The sequence below is a fragment of the Mchenga conophoros genome, linkage group LG12, assembly GCF_057382185.1.
Source record: "Mchenga conophoros isolate Kocher_MC1m ecotype Shallow Benthic linkage group LG12, M_conophoros_male_GT1.1, whole genome shotgun sequence".
Taxonomy (NCBI): Eukaryota; Metazoa; Chordata; class Actinopteri; order Cichliformes; family Cichlidae; genus Mchenga; species Mchenga conophoros.
Window position 1 is genome coordinate 11,460,292 of NC_140537.1, and position 21,340 is coordinate 11,481,631.

Sequence of the window (21,340 nt, forward strand, 5' to 3'; positions counted from 1 at the left end):
TGTTGCCTCCTGTGAGATTCCTGACACCCCTCCCCCACCCATCACCTTCACTCAATACCAGGTTGAGATGCAAATGAGGAGACTTCACTCAGGCAAGTCTGCTGGACCAGACGGAGTGAGTCCCCTTGTCCTCAAGACCTGTGCCCCTCAGCTGTGTGGAGTCTTTCATAAACTGTTTATGCTGAGTCTGAGTCTGCAGAGGGTCCCAGTGATGTGGAAGACATCATGCCTCGTCCCTGTACCAAAGACGCCACGTCCCAGTGGCCCCCAGGATTACAGGCCCGTGGCACTGACCTCTCACATCATGAAGACCCTGGAAAGGCTCATCCTGGACCAGCTGCGACCCATAGTAAGACCACATCTGGATCCCCTTCAGTTCGCTTATCAGCCTCGTCTCGGAACTGAGGACGCCATCATCTACCTGCTCAATCGTGTCTACACCCATCTGGACCAGCCGGCGAGCACTGTGAGAGTCATGTTTTTTGACTTTTCCAGTGCTTTCAACACCATCAGGCCGACCCTCCTGGGTGATAAGTTAGCAGCGATGCAGGTGGATGCTTCTCTGGTGTCCTGGATTGTTGATTACCTGACAGGAAGACCACAATATGTACGTCTCCCACAGTGTGTGTCTGACAAGGTGATCAGCAACACAGGGGCACCACAGGGGACTGTCCTCTCCCCCTTCCTCTTCACCCTCTACACCACAGACTTCAGCCACTGCACAGAGACCTGCCATCTTCAGAAGTTTTCTGATGACTCTGCGGTGGTTGGATGCATCAGCAGGGATGATGAGACAGAGTACCGGGCTGTGGTCGACTCCTTTGTCACGTGGTGTGAGCAGAATCATCTGCAGCTCAACGTGGCAAAGACCAAGGAACTGATCGTGGACTTCAGGAAGACCAGGAAACACTTGACCTCTGTTTCAATCCAGGGGGTCAGTGTTGACATTGTGGAGGACTATAAATACCTTGGAGTACACATTGACAATAAACTGGACTGGGCTAAAAACACCACAGCACTTTACAGGAAGGGCCAGAGTCGTCTCTATTTTTTGAGGCGACTGAGGTCCTTCAACATATGCCGGAAAATGCTGAGGATTTTCTATGAGTCTGTTGTGGCCAGTGCGATCCTCTATGCTGTTGCATGCTGGGGGAGCAGGCTGAGGGTCGCAGATGCCAACAGACTCAATAAACTAATCCGTAAGGCCAGCAATGTTGTGGGGATGGAGCTGGACTCCCTCAAGGTGGTGTCGGAGAGGCGGATGCTGTCCAAGATAAAGACAATGTTGGATAACACCTCCTACCCACTCCATGACATGCTGGTCAGTCACAGGAGCATGTTCAGTGAGAGACTGAGATGACCGAAAAGCACCACTGAATGACACAGGAAATCTTTCCTGCCTGTGGCCATCTCCCTGTACAACGCATCCACTTAACACACTGTTTGCTGCTATAACTACACATGTTTCTTTTTCAGCTATTTATTTATGAGTGACTTATGTATGTATGTATATATATGTATATATTGTACTATTCTTAGTTAGTGTATTGTCTGTCTTGTCTTAATGTTGGTTTATAATGGAGCACTGTAACAAAAAATAATTTCCCCCAGGGATCAATAAAGTATTCTGATTCTGATTCTTAAGTTTGTTTTGCAGAACATTTCAATACGAAAAAATAAAAAAAGGTAACAACCTTCACATCATATATAGATCAAATATCTGATTTAACAAGTAAGGACATTACATGTGCTTTAAATTTCCACTTCACTGAATAGCACTGAGCAGTCCTTAATTTTAAATATGACCTACTGTCCTGACCTTCCTCTCCTGCCCTGTCGTTCTTACAACTTTCTCCATCTTTGAGTGGCAATATCTTGCACCCTCCCTGGGAAATACAGCAGCTGTATCTTCAGCAAGTATCTTCAAAATGTTTTAATTTAAATTACCCACCACCTAAAAATGTTATTCCCTTTGTACTCTCTACCTAAATGCCGAAGAAATGCAACCACAACTTATGAAGATCTGCATGAAAAACAGTTGAAAAGTGATTTTTTGTTGTTGTTGTTTTTATGTGTTTTTGTATGTCTAATATGTTTGCTTATATTGGTGAACGGGCTGTAGTCGACTGGATTTATGAAGGGGTTACATATAAAATAAAGAAACTATTTGCTTTGCAAGCATCATAATGACTCTGACTCATTGTGGATTATTGTGCCTGCATTAAAACCAATCCAATCCAGAAAACAAATGTGTGAAGCCTGTACTAACACTGCATTATTTTGGTCACTCTTCTCCTTTATCCACTATGATCAGTTTTGAATTTCTAATTTGCACTGCTCTTGGTAGAATGCTGGTCATTACTGAAATAAACTTGTTACAACTTTGTTTAAAAGTCTGAACTTTGCGTACCCATCATCAGTGTACCTGACATGGGTAACTTGCACATCTGTAGAGGTACTATTAATAACATATTCAGGTGCTGGAGTAACACAAGCAACCATCTATACTAGAGATGGCACGATACCACTTTTTTATGTCCGATACCGATATCATAAATTTGGATATCTGCCGATACCGATATGAATCCGATATAGTGTTTTTTAATCAACAAAACTGTTTTTTAAATATCTTGCTGCATTTTGTATAAGTTCATACTCAAGTTTAAAACAACAACTACACTAAAGCTATTCTGTTATACCTGTATGCAAAAAAAAAAATTTCATAGTTCAGCAATACTGATCAATCTAATAAACTTAAACCTACACCATCCTCCCTATTCTGGTATTTTAAAGAGTACTTAGCATAAATATTAAGCAACCTAACTAATAGGGTTCCAACTCCCAGCAACAACAAAAATAAATAAATAAAAAATAGGGAACCACCCCTCACGCTCCACCTCATGATGCTTAATCGACGTAATCAACCTTAATTTGATGGAGTGTGAAAAAAAATGCACAGAAATCAATTCTTTTTCAAGAAATATTAAATAGATTCAACATCTTTCTTCAACAAAATTGCAGACTGCACAGATGGTACCTTCCCAAAGGAAAAAGTACTATAGCTTACTAGGGTATATATATTAGACTTAATAGTTACTATATGCAGTAATGGACTTCTATACATTTTACATCAGATTAAAACTTTGGGTGTAAGATTCAGATAAATATTAAATAATTAAAAGCGAGACATTTTAAATGAGAATAAGAAAGAAAAGTATGTCTTTGTGTCCCCTTTTCCCTGTTAATGCCCTATCGGCCCCCCTGGCTAAACTTTGCTAGATGCGCCCCTGCACAGTTACCAGCGTCAGCTACGTAGAAAAAGATCCTGGAGTAGAAAGTAATATTAAATACATTCTAACAACAGCTGATCAAGCTTAAACGTGCTGCTGTTGTTCAGCCGCTGGTTTCCTCTTTCTGGTGCAAAGTGGGCCAAAAGCAAACAAGAGACACAGACTCGCGACAGAAAAGCCGATCAGCTGATCATTAAGCAGTTTCATGATTGAAGTAGCAGCCGGAGAGCGAGAGGCAGTCGCTCGTTAAGCTTAATGCAGGAATGCTTTACAAACATTCAGAGATGGACTTACACACTTGCTTTACTTCTCTCGGGGATAACTTTGTCGGAGATGAAATGCCGGGTTGCTAGCGAAGCTCCAAATGCTATCCAGACCACCGACAGGTCCCGCATGCCACAGCCGCTCTATCACGTGATGCATACTGCTCCGACGTGCTAACGTTCTGAGGTGAGTTACGGCGTGTTGCAAGTTTTGTGAGGTGCTTTCGTGATATTTAATGGATCGGATTACATTTTTTATTTTTCTCCGATATCCGATCCAGTAATTTAGGTCAGTATCGGACCGATACCGATACGTAATATCGGATCTCTAATCTATACAATGTCTTTTTGTGAAGAACTCCCTTCATTTAGCAAGACAAAACACAAATAATTTTGTATTACAATAATTCAGGTGCTTAAATATCTCGACTGCAATCACCCACTTAAATCTTGCAGAATTATATTCATAACAAAAACAACAAAAAACCACTACATTATAATTTGATATTTTAAGTTGTGATTAAAAGCTATCATTGTTCATAAGTGTCAGTTATTATCTTTCTACTATTTAAATTCAATAACTAAATATCAGGTTTAAATTATTTCTAAACCACTGTACCTTTACATTTTACACTATGCCCCAACATACACTGAACAATAAAATAGCCAGCTTGGAAAATGAGTCAAACCTGCAGTTATACATCCACATACATGGTTTAAGCAGGAAATCTAAACTGTACAGAAGAGGTAGGGCAGACACTGAAAAGAAATCAGCAAAAGGTGATGATAATAAAGAGTTAAGAGCTGACAGTCACTCACGACACTTGTCGATTACAAGTAAAATCAGTAAAAAATACACACGTAATTTTACTGACACATACAACTCTGTCACAAGGTATGAGTGATAAGAGCCCCCATGTCATTTTAGGCACAAAGGCAGAATGACAAAAAGGTTTACCTGATAAGAGTACAGTGTTTAACGTCAACAGGAGAGGGATGTGGGGACGTTAATGACAGAACTTCAAAGTTGTAAAAATAACTCACAGTGAGCTAATGCTGCAGATGGACGAGCTGCTAGAGTGCACGCTACTTCAACTGCATGTTAGAAAACTGCACATGCACAAAAAAAAAAAAAGGGGAACGTGGGGAAAACATATAGCATGAAGTCAGAGAAACAGCCAGACAACATTCAATTATTATCTGTCTACTCTGTCTATTAGTATCCTATCAAATGAGAATGAAATGAGGACTGGGCTGGTTTCAGTCATTATGCAAATGTACTGTTTATAAGATTAGGGAAACCTGCAGTCAGCTGAGACTGAAGAAATCACTTCGATGAGTGACGAAATGTTTCTCCCACTGAAAACGCTACGTCCACATGAACAGAATCAACTTTTGGAGACAACCTTGAGATTCAAATTCTCAAGCCAGAGGTCCACTGACACTAACAGAGTCTAACCCTTAGAGGAGGTTTGGCAAAATTATACTTTATTCAGATGGGTGGTTTTCTTGATCATCTTGACATTTCCTAACTACATATAGGATAATGTGCAAACAAGGGGAATCAATTAGGTTTTAATTAAGGTTCTACAATCCCTTATCCTGGTTGTTATTTACATGACAGTTTAAGAAACTGGTGCAATTGTTGGTTATTTAATATATGTTATGTTAATATATCTAATTAAAGAACATTCTGACTGTGACTGCCATGGTGCCTCCATCCTGCTTGGCTGTCTACTCCAGGTTTTGTTCTTTGTCTGTTTTTCTCTTAGTATTTAATGTTTCTCCTTCTTGTTTCTCTGTGCTTGTTTTTTATGTTTATATTTGTTGGCGAGATTCATCACATCTTGCTGAGGCTAAGGCTCTGTTTTTATTGGACCTGCCAATCATCTCTGACAGAACAATACAACCACAAAAATGGACTGAGCTGACTCTTGTGAGCTGTGCTTTCACTTCAAAGGAAGTGGACTGGCATGAGCAAATGCTCCGCCACATTATTGGCGAACCATGATCGCTGAAGAAATCGCAGAGGTAAAAGGTAGTAAAAAGGTATGGTTAATCCACCATTTTCAGCCTCTATCCCCTCACCTCCTCAGATCAGAGAACTGACTGTCTCTCCACTCCCGAGGTGTTCAAGGGTGAGTTTAGCAAATGTGCTGGATTTCTTACACATAGAGTTTGCTAGTATTCAAACAAAAAAGGGCATATGAGTCAGATTGTTCCAAGATTGCTTTTTTTGTGGAGATATTTTAAGACCAGGTGCTAAAATGGGCACAGGCTGTGCTAAAAGCAAGCCCCATTCTTTCTTTTGAAGATTTCATTCCTAAATTTCGGAATGTTTTTGAGTCTAACCCTGATGTTGGCTGCTCATCAAGTAAATTTGCAATGTGTAAAAATTGATGACCATGTCCGCAAACACAGGTGAAAATTTAACTTTCCCAGAATGCTCCTGGCTCTTATTCTCCCCCGCACTAACAATGTCCCAATAATGTCCCTCTGTAAAGTATTTTAAGTCATGGCCCTGGATGGAAAAGGACCTCCCTGATATCACACAAGACTCAGACTGTCTCACTCACTCTCTCTGGCAACCACACTGAAGATGTGAGCTTCTATGTGTTTGAAGCCCTTCTTACTCCTCTGGTCCTTGGTCATCCCTGGTTACGTAATCATAATGATTACGTAACCAGGGATGACCAAGGATTCAAGGTTACTTTATTTATACCTGTAAGTAAATTTGCTTGGTGGAGTATGCCCATGATGTCATGACATGCCATAGAAGGTGAGCTTGTCGTATGGCATAATCTATGCAGTTGGCACTGCCACTGGAAGGCTACCTATGCTATCCTGCTAAGGACCATGGAGCAAAATAAACGTCTTACCAATCGCAATAGAATCCCAGTGCCGGTCTACTGTCCTGTACTACGTGGGACTGGAAGAAGGGCAACTTTCATATTCTACACAGTGAGTCTTCCTTGGCTTGCACATCAAGGTTTTGTTTTTTGTCTAGCTCTCCCTTGTGTTTCCCCTCTCTCCTCTTTTTACGGGTTCCCAACTCTGGCCAGGCACACCTGCTCTAATCACCCACATGTTTATCAAGAATCCACTACTTAAGGTAGTGGATGAGGATAACTCTTTGTTTGGTAATTGGGCTAATCGGTTAGCTGAAACCCTGGCTCCTGCTACTCTGTTTTTGCTCGGATTTTGACTGTCTGTTTCCTGTGCACAGGCCCCTGGATTTCCTTCCCTGGTGTGGTGCGCTTAATCCTCAGTTGAAAGGGAGTGTGAACTGTAAATTTTGGATGTGTTGATTCGCTTTGTTCCTGGACTATTTCCCTTTTCTTGTCTTACTGAACTGTGATCTCCCGAGCGCTGTGCTAAAGTCTACCATCCTATTAGCCTTGACAATGGTCAATCCACACTATCCATCCATCCATCCATTCGCTTCCGCTTATCCTTTTCAGGGTCGCGGGGGGCGCTGGAGCCTATCCCAGCTGTCATGGGGCGAAAGGCAGGGTACACCCTGGACAGGTCGCCAGTCTGTCGCAGGGCTAACACATAGGGACAGACAACCATTCGCACTCTCATTCACTCGCACATTCACACCTAGTGGCAATTTGGATTATCCAATTAACCTATCCCCACAAGCTGCATGTCTTTGGACAGTGGGAGGAAGCCGGAGTACCCGGAGAGAACCCACGCAAACACGGGGAGAACATGCAAACTCCACACAGAAAGACCCCGGCCTGATGGTGGAATTGAACTCAGGACCTTCTTGCTGTGCGGCAACAGTGCTAACCACCGTGCCACCGTGCTGCCCGTGCAATCCACACTAATACTTTCTAAAACGATGTCTCAAAGAAAAATATTTTCGGATTAAAAGTTTTAGATATAAAACATCCACGTACATATATTTCAGATGACCATTCCTCAAGTGGGTAAATCTCCACAAGATGTAAGCGCTAGCATAGATAACAAAGATATTGAGAAAGTCTCATTTGAATTAACAAACAGTAGTCAAGGATGTTTTGTGTTCCAGATAATGACCATGTAATGAACTGTTTACATATAAATATGAATAAACAATTAACACATTCTGAACCATATGCATGATTTGATTTGTTGGATCAAGCAAAGTTTAAAGTTTAAATTTTTCTGCCACACTGGATTTGACGTTTTTGTTTTGACAAACATTAACTTTTTTTTAGTCACAAATGTATTTCCCAGTATTTATCAGTAGGCAGGGATGATTGTCTCATCAAGCCTCACAAAATGATGTTTTCTGAACATGTGTCACAGCCAATCAAAGTGATTTTGCAACAGCTGAACACTAGGGAATGCTAGTATCCAACCTGCACAGATCTAATAGCTTTGGAAATACTATTCTGATATTTGTTAAGATGGTGTTTGTTATATCACAGAAGAGTTGAGCATTGGCTTTGGTCTGCAATCTCAGAGAACCATTCTAGCTGAGTTGTTTTGTGCTAAGCTGTTACATATTTCTGCTTTTTTTCTATATTTGTAATGATATTTTGTGGACAAAGATTTAATATGAACATCAAAAATGCAAAAATGTATTCTGTGTGTTGAATATTGACACAGGATGGAAGGATTTAGACTGCATACTTGTAAAGTGGTCCTTAATGTAGCTAAAGGAAAACCACCCACAATTCTTGGGAGTCACTACGATGCAGTTTATCAAGTCAGGACAAACATTAAAGGAAGTAGACTTACGCTGTGATGGAAATGTTAGCAGCTGACATGGGGCTGACTTCCTTTACCTCCTTGGCCTTCTGGAGGGCAAGTTTCTTATTAATAGCCTCCTCTTGCTCCTCTTCATCCTATAGGTATAGAAAAAAACATACATGGACACATATTTTAACTTGTGTTTATTTCAGGACTATAATAAATATCAGAATCAGAAACTTTATTGTCATTGTCATGAGAACAACGAAATTAAGAATGGTCCCCGATCATTGCATCATCCCTAGCAATATCAAAATATAAATAAAACAATAAAATTCAATAAATAAAATAGATAGAATACTTAAAATACTAATAAGATATAACAGTAAAACATTCACATACATTCCCACACACATGCTTCAGACCGTGCATAGATTAACACAAGAGTGGCGTGATGGACATTTTTTTGTAGTATTCAGATGTGTTATTGCAGTTGGATAACAGCTGTGTTTGAGTCTATTAGTCCTTGCTCTGATTGCCCTGTACCGTCTGCCTGAGGGCAACAGTTCGAACAGGGAGTGGCCAGGATGTGAGGTGTCTTTTATGATGTTTTGGGCCTTTTTAAAACAGTGGGCGTTGTGTAGAACTTCCAGTGTGGGGAGAGGGCAGCCAGTGATCTTTTGGGCGGTGTTAATGATCCCTTGGAGTGCTTTCCTCTGAGCCCCTGTGCAGCTAGTGTACCAGATGCATATGCAGTAAGTTAGAACACTCTCAATGGTGGCTCTGTAGAAGGACACCAGCAGTCTCTGCGTGATGTTATTCCTCCTGAGAATTCTCAGGAAGTACAGTCTCTGTTGGGCCTTTTTCAGCAGCTCGGAGGTGTTGTCACTCAATACACTGAGAAGTCCTTTATAATATATTTATTTTACTGTGACCATTGTTGATAGAAGGTCCACTATTAAAGAACAAGGCAAATTTAAGTCTAGCAGGAGCATTCAGAATATGGATATATTATAAGGGTAAAATCACTGAAGATTACGAGGTTCTTTTTTCTTTTGCCAAAACCTGGGCTTGCCATCTTAGGGCATTTTGACATCAATAGCATCTTTAGTCTGTTCCAAATCACTTTTCCTCACCTTTTACATGTAATCTGGTTTTCTTTCACACAGACAAAAATCGAACACATGGCACAAAGAGATAAAAGGACAAGTTTGATCTAAACGGACTAAACACCAACAGTGTGAAAACACCCTTAATTAAACCTCTGAGGTCTAAGCCACCTATTGATGACACCAGCCTTCACCCTAATTCTAACTCTAACCCCCAACAATAAGAATATATCATTTTTTGTCATATTAAATAGTGAAGTTCTGGCAATCAGGGACAAATAGATAATTCAAACTGAAACCTTTCCCTTTTAATTATTAAAAAAATCTATCTTGCCTTTCTTCTAAATATAGCATAGGTTTAGACCTTAGTTAAAATCAGAATTGTGTTTGTTTGTTTGTTTTACATCAAAAGCTTTAGGAATGATGATAAAAACAGAATAATTTTATAATATAGAATAATAAAGAATTTTTTTTCATTTTTGTGACAAAAAAATTAATATTTCATAAAAAAAATCTTTATTTCATGAGCAAATATCACAAGCTATACCACAAAACAAAACTAAAAGTAAATATTGCAACCCAAATAGAACTAAATTCTAAATTTCTACTCAATTACTACTCAAGTTAGCTAAATATATGCATGTGTTTCATTTTCAAGACCTGCTTTAAATGGCTACCATTTTGACAAGCGCAGCCGCGGAAGATTCTGAAAACTCTGGTTAAAATTTAGAAGCAAGATATGCATATATTTAACAAAATTATTTTCTCAGTTATAACTAGAAAACTATAACATTAACTATTTCACATTATGTATGAAAAAATGAAAGTGGGTCAACCGACCTTTGTTTAAATACATATGTTGAAAAGTATTTGATATATGAAGCTAAGTTTTCAGAAGTATCATTAGTATATTATATATCTAACAGGATAACTTAGAATCATAACATTATAGTGAATATGGTTTAACAGAAAATGATAACTGTGAAGATTATCAAAAAATGATCATTTGAAATGAAAATAAAAAATATGCACATTAACTAAATTAATTAATTAGAGTACCATCCAGAAACGGCCAAATTTGGTTCTACTCTGATTACACTATCTAGCAATATTTCTTATTCTTTTGTTTTTGTGATACACTTTTCCTTCAGAAAAGGCTTGAAAATGCCTAGAACTTCATAAAAAATATTTTATGAACTATCCATCCATCCATCCATTTTCATCCGCTTTGTCCGGGGCCGGGTCGCGGGGGCAGCAGCCTAAGCAAAGAGGCCTAGACCTCCCTCTCCCCAGCCACCTCCTCCAGCTTATCCGGGGGAATACCAAGGCGTTCCCAGGCCAGCCGAGAGATATAATCTCTCCAGCGTGTCCTGGGTCTGCCCCGGGGCCTCCTCCCGGTGGGACATGCCTGGAACACCTCACCCAGGAGGCGCCCAGGGGGCATCCTTGTCAGATGCCCGAACCACCTCAGCTGGCTCCTTTCGATGTGGAGCAGCAGCTGCTCTACTCTGAGCCCCTCCCGGATGGCCGAACTTCTCACCCTATCTCTAAGGGAGAGGCCAGCCACCCTTCGGAGGAAGCTCATTTCTGCCGCTTGTATCCGCGATCTCGTTCTTTCGGTCACTACCCACAGCTCGTGGCCATAGGTGAGGGTAGGGACGTAGATCGACCGGTAAATTGAGAGCTTCGCTTTTACACTCAGCTCCCTCTTCACCACGACGGACCAGTGCAGCGTCCGCATTACTGCAGCTGCAGCCCCAATCCGTCTGTCGATCTCCGGCTCCCTTCTCCCATCACTCGCGAACAAGACCCCGACATACTTGAACTCCTCCACTTGGGGCAGGAACTCATCCCCGACCCGGAGTGGGCACTCCACCCTTTTCCGGCTGAGAACCATGGCCTCAGATTTGGAGGTGCTGATCCTCATTCCCGCTGCTTCACACTCGGCTGCGAACCGCTCCAGTGCGAGCTGGAGGCCCTCACCCGATGAAGCCAACAGAACCACATCATCTGCAAAAATCAGAGATGAGATTCTGAGGCCACCAAAGCGAAAGCCCTCCGCCACTTGGCTGCGCCTAGAAATCCTGTCCATAAAAATTATGAACAGAACCGGAGACAAAGGGCAGCCCTGGCGGAGCCCATCACCCACCGGGAACGAGTCCGACTTATTGCCGGCAATGCGAACCAAGCTCTTGCAACGGTTGTATAGGGATCGAATGGCCCGTAGCAATGGGCCAGACACCCCATATTCCCGCAACACCCCCCACAGGACACCCCGAAGGACACGGTCGAATGCCTTCTCCAAGTCCACAAAACACATGTAGACTGGTTGGGCAAACTCCCATGCACCCTCAAGTATCCTGGAGAGGATAAAGAGCTGGTCCAGTGTTCCGCGACCAGGACGAAAACCGCATTGTTCCTCCTGTATCCGAGGTTCGACTAACGGACGAACTCTCCTTTCCAGCACCCTGGCATAGACTTTCCCAGGGAGGCTGAGGAGTGTGATCCCCCTGTAGTTGGAACACACCCTCCGGTCCCCTTTCTTGAAGATGGGGACCACCACCCCGGTCTGCCAGTCCACAGGTACTGCCCCTGATCTCCACGCAACATTGCAGAGGCGTGTCAACCAGGACAGCCCTACAACGTCCAGAGCCTTCAGGAACTCGGGGCGGACCTCATCAACACCAGGGGCTCTGCCACCAAGGAGTTGTTTAACTGCCTCAGTGACCTCGCCCCCGGAAATTGGCGGGTCATTCCCCTCATCCCCAGACTCTGCTTCCTCCTCGGAAGACGTGTCAGTGGGATTAAGGAGGTCCTCGAAGTATTCCTTCCACCGCCTGACAATTTTCTCAGTCGACATCAGCAGCGCTCCGCCAGCACTATACAAAGTGCAGGTAGAGCACCGCTTTCCCCTCCTGAGACGTCTGACGGTTTGCCAGAATCTCTTCGAGGCAGCCCGAAAGTCTTTTTCCATGGCCTCTCCGAACTCCTCCCACACCCGAGTTTTTGCTTCAGCCACTGCCCGAGCCGCATTCCGCTTGGCCTGTCGATACCTGTCGGCTGCCTCCGGAGTCCCACAGGCTAACCAAGCCCGATAGGACTCCTTCTTCAGCCTGGTGGCTCCCTTCACCTCTGGTGGTCACCATTTGGTTCGGGGATTACCACCACGGCAGGCACCAACCACCTTGTGGCCGCAGCTCAATGCAGCAGCTTCGGCAATGGAGACGCTGAACATGGTCCATTCGGACTCAATGTCCCCAGTCTCCCTCGGAATGCTGTTGAAGCTCTGCCGGAGGTGTGCGTTGAAGATCTCGCGGACTGGGGCCTCTGCTAGACATTCCCAGCACACCCTCACTACGCGTTTAGGTGCACCAGGTCTGTCCAGCGTCTTCCCCCGCCACCTGATCCAACTCACCACCAGGTGGTGATCAGTTGACAGCTCAGCCCCTCTCTTTACCCGAGTGTCCAGAACATATGGTCGCAGGTCTGCTGATACGATTACAAAATCGATCATCGACCTACGGCCTAGAGCATCCTGGTGCCACGTGCACTTATGGACACTCTTATGTTCGAACAGGGTGTTCGTTATGGCCAAACTGTGATTAGCACAGAAGTCCAATAACAGAGCACCGCTCAGGTTCAGATCAGGGAGGCTGTTCCTCCCAATCACGCCCCTCCAGGTCTCGCTGTCGTTACCCACGTGAGCATTGAAGTCTCCCAGCAGGACAACAGAGTCTCCAGGTGGAGCACCCTCCAGCACCCCCCCCCCCCCCAGGGACTCTAAGAAGGCTGGGTACTCTGAACTGCCACTCGGTGCATAAGCGCAGATGACAGTCAGGACCCGTTCCCCGACCCTAAGGCGCAGGGAACAAACCCTCTCGTCCACCGGGAAAAACCCCAACGTACCGGCAGCAAGCCGAGGGGATATTAGGATACCCACCCCAGTCCGCCGCCTCTCACCAGGGGCAACTCCAGACTGAGACAGAGTCCAGCCCCTCTCCAGGAGACTGGTTCCAGAGCCCAAGCCATGCGTAGAGGTGAGCCCGACTATATCTAGCCGGTACCTCTCAACCTCACGCACTAACTCAGACTCCTTCCCCACCAGAGAGGTGACATTCCATGTCCCAATTGCCAGTCTTGGCAGCCGGGGGTCAGTCCGCCAGGGCCTCCGCTCCTGACCGCCACCCGGCACACAATGCACCCGACCCCTATGGCGCCTCGTGCGGGTGGTGGGCCTGCGGGACGATGGGCCCATGTCTCCTCTTCGGGCTCTGGCCCGGCCACCAGACGCTCGCCCTCGGGCACCCTCCCCGGGCCTGGCTCCAGGGCGGGGCCCCGGTAACCCTATCCCGGGCAGGGTAAACTGTTCCCTCGATGTCCTTTTCATAAGGGTCTTATGAATCGCTCTTTGTCTGGTCCCTCACCCAGGGCCAATTTGCCATGGGAGACCCTACCAGGGGGCAAAAGCCCCCAGACAACATAGCCCCTGTTATTATGTTCATAATAATGAACATACTTCATTATTATGAACTAATAATGGCATAACACAAAAATTGGCTTTTGTATTACACCAGGTGTTATAGCATTAGCAGGGGACTTTTTCTGAGAAATCCAAGATAGTCAGCGTTATAAGCATTTGGCCAGTTGACATGGAATGTCCCTGAGGGCTAAGTAAAGAAGATTGCAAGAGTTCTTCTACACCTTCCAGTTATCTAAAGAACTCGATCCTTAATCTAAGGATGTCCATCAACCTACTCATCCAAGATTATGACATCATAATGATTACATCATAATCTTGTCAGTGCTGTGTCTTAACCCTCTGTCATCACACCATGGCCCTTTATTTAGAGAAAACAGGCATAAAAATAGATCAAAAATCTGACTACCTTTAGTTAAAGTTAAGACTGAGGATGATTCAGAGGATTAAGAAAAAATGAAGTAAAGGCCATGGAAGATTTTACTAAGGGTGAAAAATTAAATAAAATATATAACAATATATCGTACCTTAGTGAGCTCCTGGGCATTTGCAAGATTATCAACAGCAATGGCCAAGAACACATTGAGGAGGGTGTCTGGTTATTTATGTTCTCAGGAAAACACCAAAGGATTGATAAACACAGAATCAGTATTTACAGGTCCAGCTAATCTTCAAATCAATAATAAAAACTTTGGCAGGGCTATAAAGCTGCCTGGTGTCAACAAAGAGAATCTATCTTGATATATGAGGCAGGATACAATTTCCAAAGAGAGTAAGTACGATGAAATAAATGGAAGAGAACATTCCCCCATGCACACCCCCCTGGGATTCAATCCCATGGTACATGACTGCGTTCCAGTCCTCTCCAGTTAGGATCTGCAGGGGAGACAGAGACTGCTTTAGGGGTCCAGTTCAGTGGTAGTATGAAAAAATATAACATGACTTAATTGATCTTTACCTGGAAGACGGTGAGAATGGCTGCTGGGAATGTGTCAAAATTGGTTGTCGGTGTTTCGTCTTCAAAATTAAACCTGCAGGGAGATGAATAGTCTCTGACTGTGATTAGTCTACAAAGCCTCAGCACTATACCTCTCACTCATCCTCCACCTCCTGCTGTATTGAGCAACTTATTGTCCTCTCAATTACACTCCTGTAAATTATTCCAAATATATATGTTTATCATTAAATTTGAGTCATCTGAGGCTGTGGGACCTCGTGGTTGATCACTGACTATTTTTCCTTCTCAAATTTAAGAGGCTTGTAGTGGTGTCTGTCAACTGGGACTTAATTACTTCAAACCCATTGTAGGCAAAAGATAATCATGCAGGGTTCTTGGCTAGCATTGCGTTAGCATGCTGTTTGTTCAGAGGCTTGCAAAGAGCCAAAGTTCTGTTAGCAGTATAACGTGTTTTGTTTTTTTTAATTAATCATTGTTTCCACTTTGCTGTCAGTTATCCTTTTGTGCAACCAAAATATATGTAATATTCACATCTCCATTTCTCAATCCTTGTATCTCTATATTGCTTCACCATTGTCCTCCACCTGCACACCAACCTAAATCAGTTGATTGTAGTGGTAGCGGTATGAAAAGGGGGGTGGAACAAGACGCTTGGACACTGATAGCACGTCGCGCTCACAGAAACGCAAAGCAGGAGATGAAGCATAGCTGAATATGTTTCCAAACCAACTTCATTCTGAGCCAAAGACTAGAAAATATGCCTCTGCCTTTCTAATATTGATGGGTCGGTCGCGAACGAAATGGCTCTTAGAGCCGGATCTTTGAAGTGAACGATGTGAACCGGCTCCTTATTGGGAGCCGTGGATTTTTTTGTTTGCTTGTTTTTTTCTTTCTCCTGCCCTCTCTTTCACTTTTTTTTGCTTCACACTGCAAGTCACCCTTGTGTTTGCGCTGAGCAGAGACGGCAAACAGAGCCTTGCGTTTGCGCCCCTCCCCCCTCTGCACAGCACTGAGCTGAGGGGGCTGGGCGGTAGTTACACTCGCAACAGCAGTAGCACACAACAAGAGCAGGAGGGAGAGGGAAAGAAAGAGAGCCGGGAGCAACAAGAGACAACACCGTCACATTGGAAAAGTACAGTAAAGAAAATGAGTGACACAAAGAAAAGAAGCAAAGTCTGGAACCAGACGTCAATCTTATTGACAAAAAAAAGGCAGAGTGTCTACAAGAAAAGGATATCATATAGAGCCAGCTCCACAAACAACATGCACAGGCACCTAAGAACTGTCCACCCATCAGTGCAATGGGAAGATAAAACGCAGTCAGTTGAGTGTGATATTAATATTTCTAAATGCCAACCTTTCCCTTAATTAAAGATCTGGGCGTTCTTTTTTTCCCCATATTTTAATTTATATTTTATTGTTTTGTGGTTTGCAGTGTTTTGTGTTGTTTCACTTTGAATTTGTTTAAAAGGAAAAAGCTGAAAATTTAAGTAGTTAAAAGTTGAAATGTATGAAATGTAAATAGCTGGTTTCTGTATTTTATAATTTATTTATTACATTTTATGTGGCGTGAATAAATAAAAGTATATTTACAGAGACAAAACACGTACAAACTCCAAAACACAACGGAAATGCTCCAGGATGCTAGGGGCCGTGTTGAGATTTTGTTACCTAGTGGCTACACAAGCCAGGAAGTACCAACAATCGGATTGAGTGTGTGGTAGTAACAGGTAAATGAAGTTTTTTTTAAATAATTTGAATATATATATATATATATATATATATATGAGTGTTTGTGTATTAATACAAAAACAATAGACGTATGAATTCGATTGTGTAATTTAAGTGATCTAGGTAGCTCTGTTTTGGAAGTTTAGTTAACGCTAGAAATGTGTTTTGGAGTTTGTACGTGCTTTGGAATTTCTAAGTGCTTTGAAGTTTGTACGTGTTTCGTCTCTAGGGACCCCCATAAATATTTATATATAAGCATACATAAAGAAAACCACGTTTTTTTACATTACTAATTCCTTTTGTGCATAATTTTATATTGTTGTTGATAATTAATTAATTAAAGCAACAAAACAACCTGAAGAGGCGGTTGGGAGCCAAAAGAGCTGGCTCTTTTTAGTGAGCCGAGCCGAAAGAGCCGGTTCTCTAAAAAGAGCTGGAAATCCCATCACTACTTTCTAAATGGAGGGACAGTAACTGCGTGTGTATATGTAAGCATGTAAAACCTGAAGACAGTAAGATTAACAGTAACAGTATTTTGTCTCTATCTCCCATTCTGCAATTCATCTCATGTAAACGTGGCGCACAGCGTGACGTGAAAAAAGGCACATACCTTTGACGTTGCGTGATGAACTCTGTATTCCTCACCCACACGTAAACGGAAAAAAATGAGTTTTAAAAAATCTCAGTTTTTGGTGATAGGAAACGCCGTTTACGTGTGGACGAAACAGCTGCGTTTTCAAAAATATCCGTGTTGGTGTGGAAGTAGCCTAAAAGAGTTAGTAGTTTATTTTATTACTACCTGTCATTTGTTGCAGATTACTTGTATTTGTTGAATTGTTTACTAAATGTTTGAGGTGTGAAAGAAACCGCAATGGAGCAAAATATGGGTGTGTGTGTGGTTGGAGGATGTGTTTGTGCATGTGTGCATGTACGTGCAACAAGGGGGGGGGGGGGGGTCGCGAACATTATTCTTGTAAAACAACCCCCTTTGTTTTACAGGAAAAATGTTCGCAAACTTTTTTTGCTAGGCCCCCCTGCCTAGCAAAAAAAGTTTGGGAACCACTGGTCTAATTACTGGATTTAGTACAGTAATGTGCTCCATCATTGCCTTACCGAAATGCTGCTCCAGCTAATTTTTCCTGCTTAGTAAATCCTGCCAAGAGTCTTGTCATTAGCTGCATCACAATAAATAAATAATAAATCAGCAGAAAAAATCTACTCACTGGCCACCAAAGAGCTGCATACCCAGCAGAGCAAAGACCACGATGAAGAGGAAGAGCAGAAACAGCAGGCTAATAATGGACTTCATGGAGTTGAGTAGGGATACCACAAGGTTCCTTAATGAGTTCCAGTACCTACACAAAGACACACCAGTATGAATCCATTGTGTAATCCGGTTTTACAGAACACAGACAAACATTTCCATTTACTCACTTGGTGACTTTGAAGATCCGGAGCAGCCTCAGTGCTCGCAGGACACTGATTCCAAATGAAGCCCCAGGCTTCATGGCTGCCCAGACCACCTCAAAAATACTGCCAATGATCACCTGTGAACACAGTTTGATAAATCAAAACCGTCTGAATTTCTTTCTTCAATAATTTGCTACATTTCTTTTCTATAGAACTAGTTCTGAATCATGCTAGTTTCCCTATAAATGTTCTCAAAATGCACAACAAATTGACGAAACAGTCAACTGAAGTGGGCAACTCACCCCGAAGTCAAAACAGTTGAAAGAGGAGTGAAAGTAGTTCTGGGGCCCAAGACCATACATTTTCATGGACATCTCCACCAGGAACAGGCCCAAAAATACAAACTCCGCAAGGTCTGTCCAGAAGAAATAGATATAGCTGATTCTATAGCAGCTATGCCAACAGTGAATAAGACACAGAAAGAGACTATTTGTGTATTACAAAACGCTGTTTGAGTCATGTGTGTTTACACGTGTTGCTGCAGCACAGAACTACAGGAATTAGAGTACTAGTAAAAAAAAAAAAAAAAAAAAAAGCAGATACAGGCAACGGCAATTTTGTATGCAAGAAAGATGATCTCACCAGGATCATAATAAAGCTGGTACTATAATTCTAATGGAATGCTTCAAGTGAATGGAAGGATGATGAGCAACATGATCTTTAAAGCCTCAAACCTCCACCAGCATCCAAATATGGCACCAACAATCTTAGTTGCAGCTATTTTTGGACATTAACATTATAAGTCAACTACACAAATGTAAGAAAAAAGTCAAAATATAGTTGTACATTTGAAAATTTAATAAATATTTCTTCATTTTTTTATGCACTTCATTTGGAGTGCTTAATGTTAGGGTGAATTAAATTATTTTCATCCCTTTTCCTTTTACATAAAACAAGATGACATAGCCTAAAACATAATGTAACAGAATGGCACATTTTGAGAAGAAACAGCAGAGTGACCTAGTGTTGTTAGTTATGCAGCAATCTTGAAATTTGCTCATGCTTTTTGCCCTCTATACAGGGAGTGCAGAATTATTAGGCAAGTTGTATTTTTGAGGAATAATTTTATTACTGAACAACAACCATGTTCTCAATGAACCCAAAAAACTCAATATCAAAGCTGAATGTTTTTGGAAGTAGTTTTTAGTTTGTTTTTAGTTTTAGCTATTTTAGGGGGATATCAGTGTGTGCAGGTGACTATTACTGTGCATAATTATTAGGCAACTTAACAAAAAACAAATATATACCCATTTCAATTATTTATTTTTACCAGTGAAACCAATATAACATCTCCACATTCACAAATATACATTTCTGACATTCAAAAACAAAACAAAAACAAATCAGCGACCAATATAGCCACCTTTCTTTGCAAGGACACTCAAAAGCCTGCCATCCATGGATTCTGTCAGTGTTTTGATCTGTTCACCATCAACATTGCGTGCAGCAGCAACCACAGCCTCCCAGACACTGTTCAGAGAGGTGTACTGTTTTCCCTCCTTGTAAATCTCACATTTGATGATGGACCACAGGTTCTCAATGGGGTCCAGATCAGGTGAACAAGGTGGCCATGTCATTAGTTTTTCTTCTTTTATACCCTTTCTTGCCAGCCACGCTGTGGAGTACTTGGACACGTGTGATGGAGCATTGTCCTGCATGAAAATCATGTTTTTCTTGAAGGATGCAGACTTCTTCCTGTACCACTGCTTGAAGAAGGTGTCTTCCAGAAACTGGCAGTAGAACTGGGAGTTGAGCTTGACTCCATCCTCAAGCCGAAAAGGCCCCACAAGCTCATCTTTGATGATACCAGCCCAAACCAGTACTCCACCTCCACCTTGCTGGCGTCTGAGTCGGACTGGAGCTCTCTGCCCTTTACCAATCCAGCCACGGGCCCATCCATCTGGCCCATCAAGACTCACTCTCATTTCATCAGTCCATAAAACCTTAGAAAAATCAGTCTTGAGATATTTCTTGGCCCAGTCTTGACGTTTCAGCTTGTGTGTCTTGTTCAGTGGTGGTCGTCTTTCAGCCTTTCTTACCTTGGCCATGTCTCTGAGTATTGCACACCTTGTGCTTTTGGGCACTCCAGTGATGTTGCAGCTCTGAAATATGGCCAAACTGGTGGCAAGTGGCATCTTGGCAGCTGCACGCTTGAGCACGCTTGACTTTTCTCAGTTCATGGGCAGTTATTTTGCGCCTTGGTTTTTCCACACGCTTCTTGCGACCCTGTTGACTATTTTGAATGAAACGCTTGATTGTTCGATGATCATGCTTCAGAAGCTTTGCAATTTTGAGACTGCTGTATCCCTCTGCAAGATATCTCACTATTTTTGACTTTTCTGAGCCTGTCAAGTCCTTCTTTTGACCCATTTTGCCAAAGGAAAGGACGTTGCCTAATAATTATGCACACCTGATATAGGGTGTTGATGTCATTAGACCGTACCCCTTCTCATTGCAGAGATGCACATCACCTAATATGCTTAATTGGTAGTAGGCTTTCGAGCCTATACACCTCGGAGTAAGACAACATGCATGAAGAGGATGATGTGGACAAAATACTAATTTGCCTAATAATTCTGCACTCCCTGTACACTTTAATACTCTGATTCCACAGAACAGGGGCCTGAAAACTGAAGACTCTGCCTCTACTTCTCCCTTTAAATATCCTAGGAACTACAAGTAAGCCCGCACACTGAGAGCAAAGTGCTCAGTTGAGGTGATACTGTACTATAAGTACAGTACAACCTTTAGCACCACTTATTACAGACTTGTGAGTGTGTGCACATATTGAGCCTATTTGTATATGTTTCATATGTAGCTTGCTATCGCCAGTGTGTGAATGTGTGTGTGAATGGGTGAATGACTGAATGTAGTGTAAAGCGCTTTGGGGTCCTATGGACTAGAAAAGCGCTATACAAATGCAGGCCATTTACCATTTACCATATAAGGTCTTTAAGACCTGCTGGCGCCTGATTATACAGTACCTTCTATGTGAGGAGAAGAATTTTAAATTGTATTCTGGATTTAACAGAGAACCAATGAAGAGAAGCCAATAGAGGAGAAATATGCTCTCTCTTTCTAGTCCCTGTCAGCACTCTTGTTACTGAAGGCTTCGCAGGGAGTTTTTAGGACATCCTGGTAGTAACAAATCACAGTAGTCCGCTCTAGAAGTAAGAAATTCATGAACTGGGTTTTCAGCATCACTCTGAGACAGGATGTTTCTAATTTTAGAAATATTGAAGAAGAAAGCAGTCCTACATAATTGTTTATTACAGTATGTACATTGAAGGACATATCTTGGTCAAAAAACTACTCCAGGATTCTAGAGGCCAAGGCAAAGCCACCCAGAGTAGGGAATC

General features: G+C 42.5%; 1 protein-coding gene across 1 annotated transcript in view; it reads right to left on the reverse strand.

Annotated features, from left to right (window-relative positions):
* Nucleotides 1–21,340, reverse strand: part of LOC146562171 (voltage-dependent N-type calcium channel subunit alpha-1B-like) — a 349,202-nt gene that overhangs the window by 188,736 nt on the left and 139,126 nt on the right. The window contains exons 12-18 of the mRNA XM_085293681.1: nt 18,224–18,336; nt 17,946–18,058; nt 17,735–17,866; nt 14,781–14,853; nt 14,581–14,698; nt 14,350–14,417; nt 8,285–8,391 (exon numbers count right to left, since the gene is read on the reverse strand). Of these exons, the coding sequence (XP_085149807.1) occupies nt 8,285–8,391; nt 14,350–14,417; nt 14,581–14,698; nt 14,781–14,853; nt 17,735–17,866; nt 17,946–18,058; nt 18,224–18,336 (724 nt within the window). The remainder of the gene's footprint in view (nt 1–8,284; nt 8,392–14,349; nt 14,418–14,580; nt 14,699–14,780; nt 14,854–17,734; nt 17,867–17,945; nt 18,059–18,223; nt 18,337–21,340) is intronic.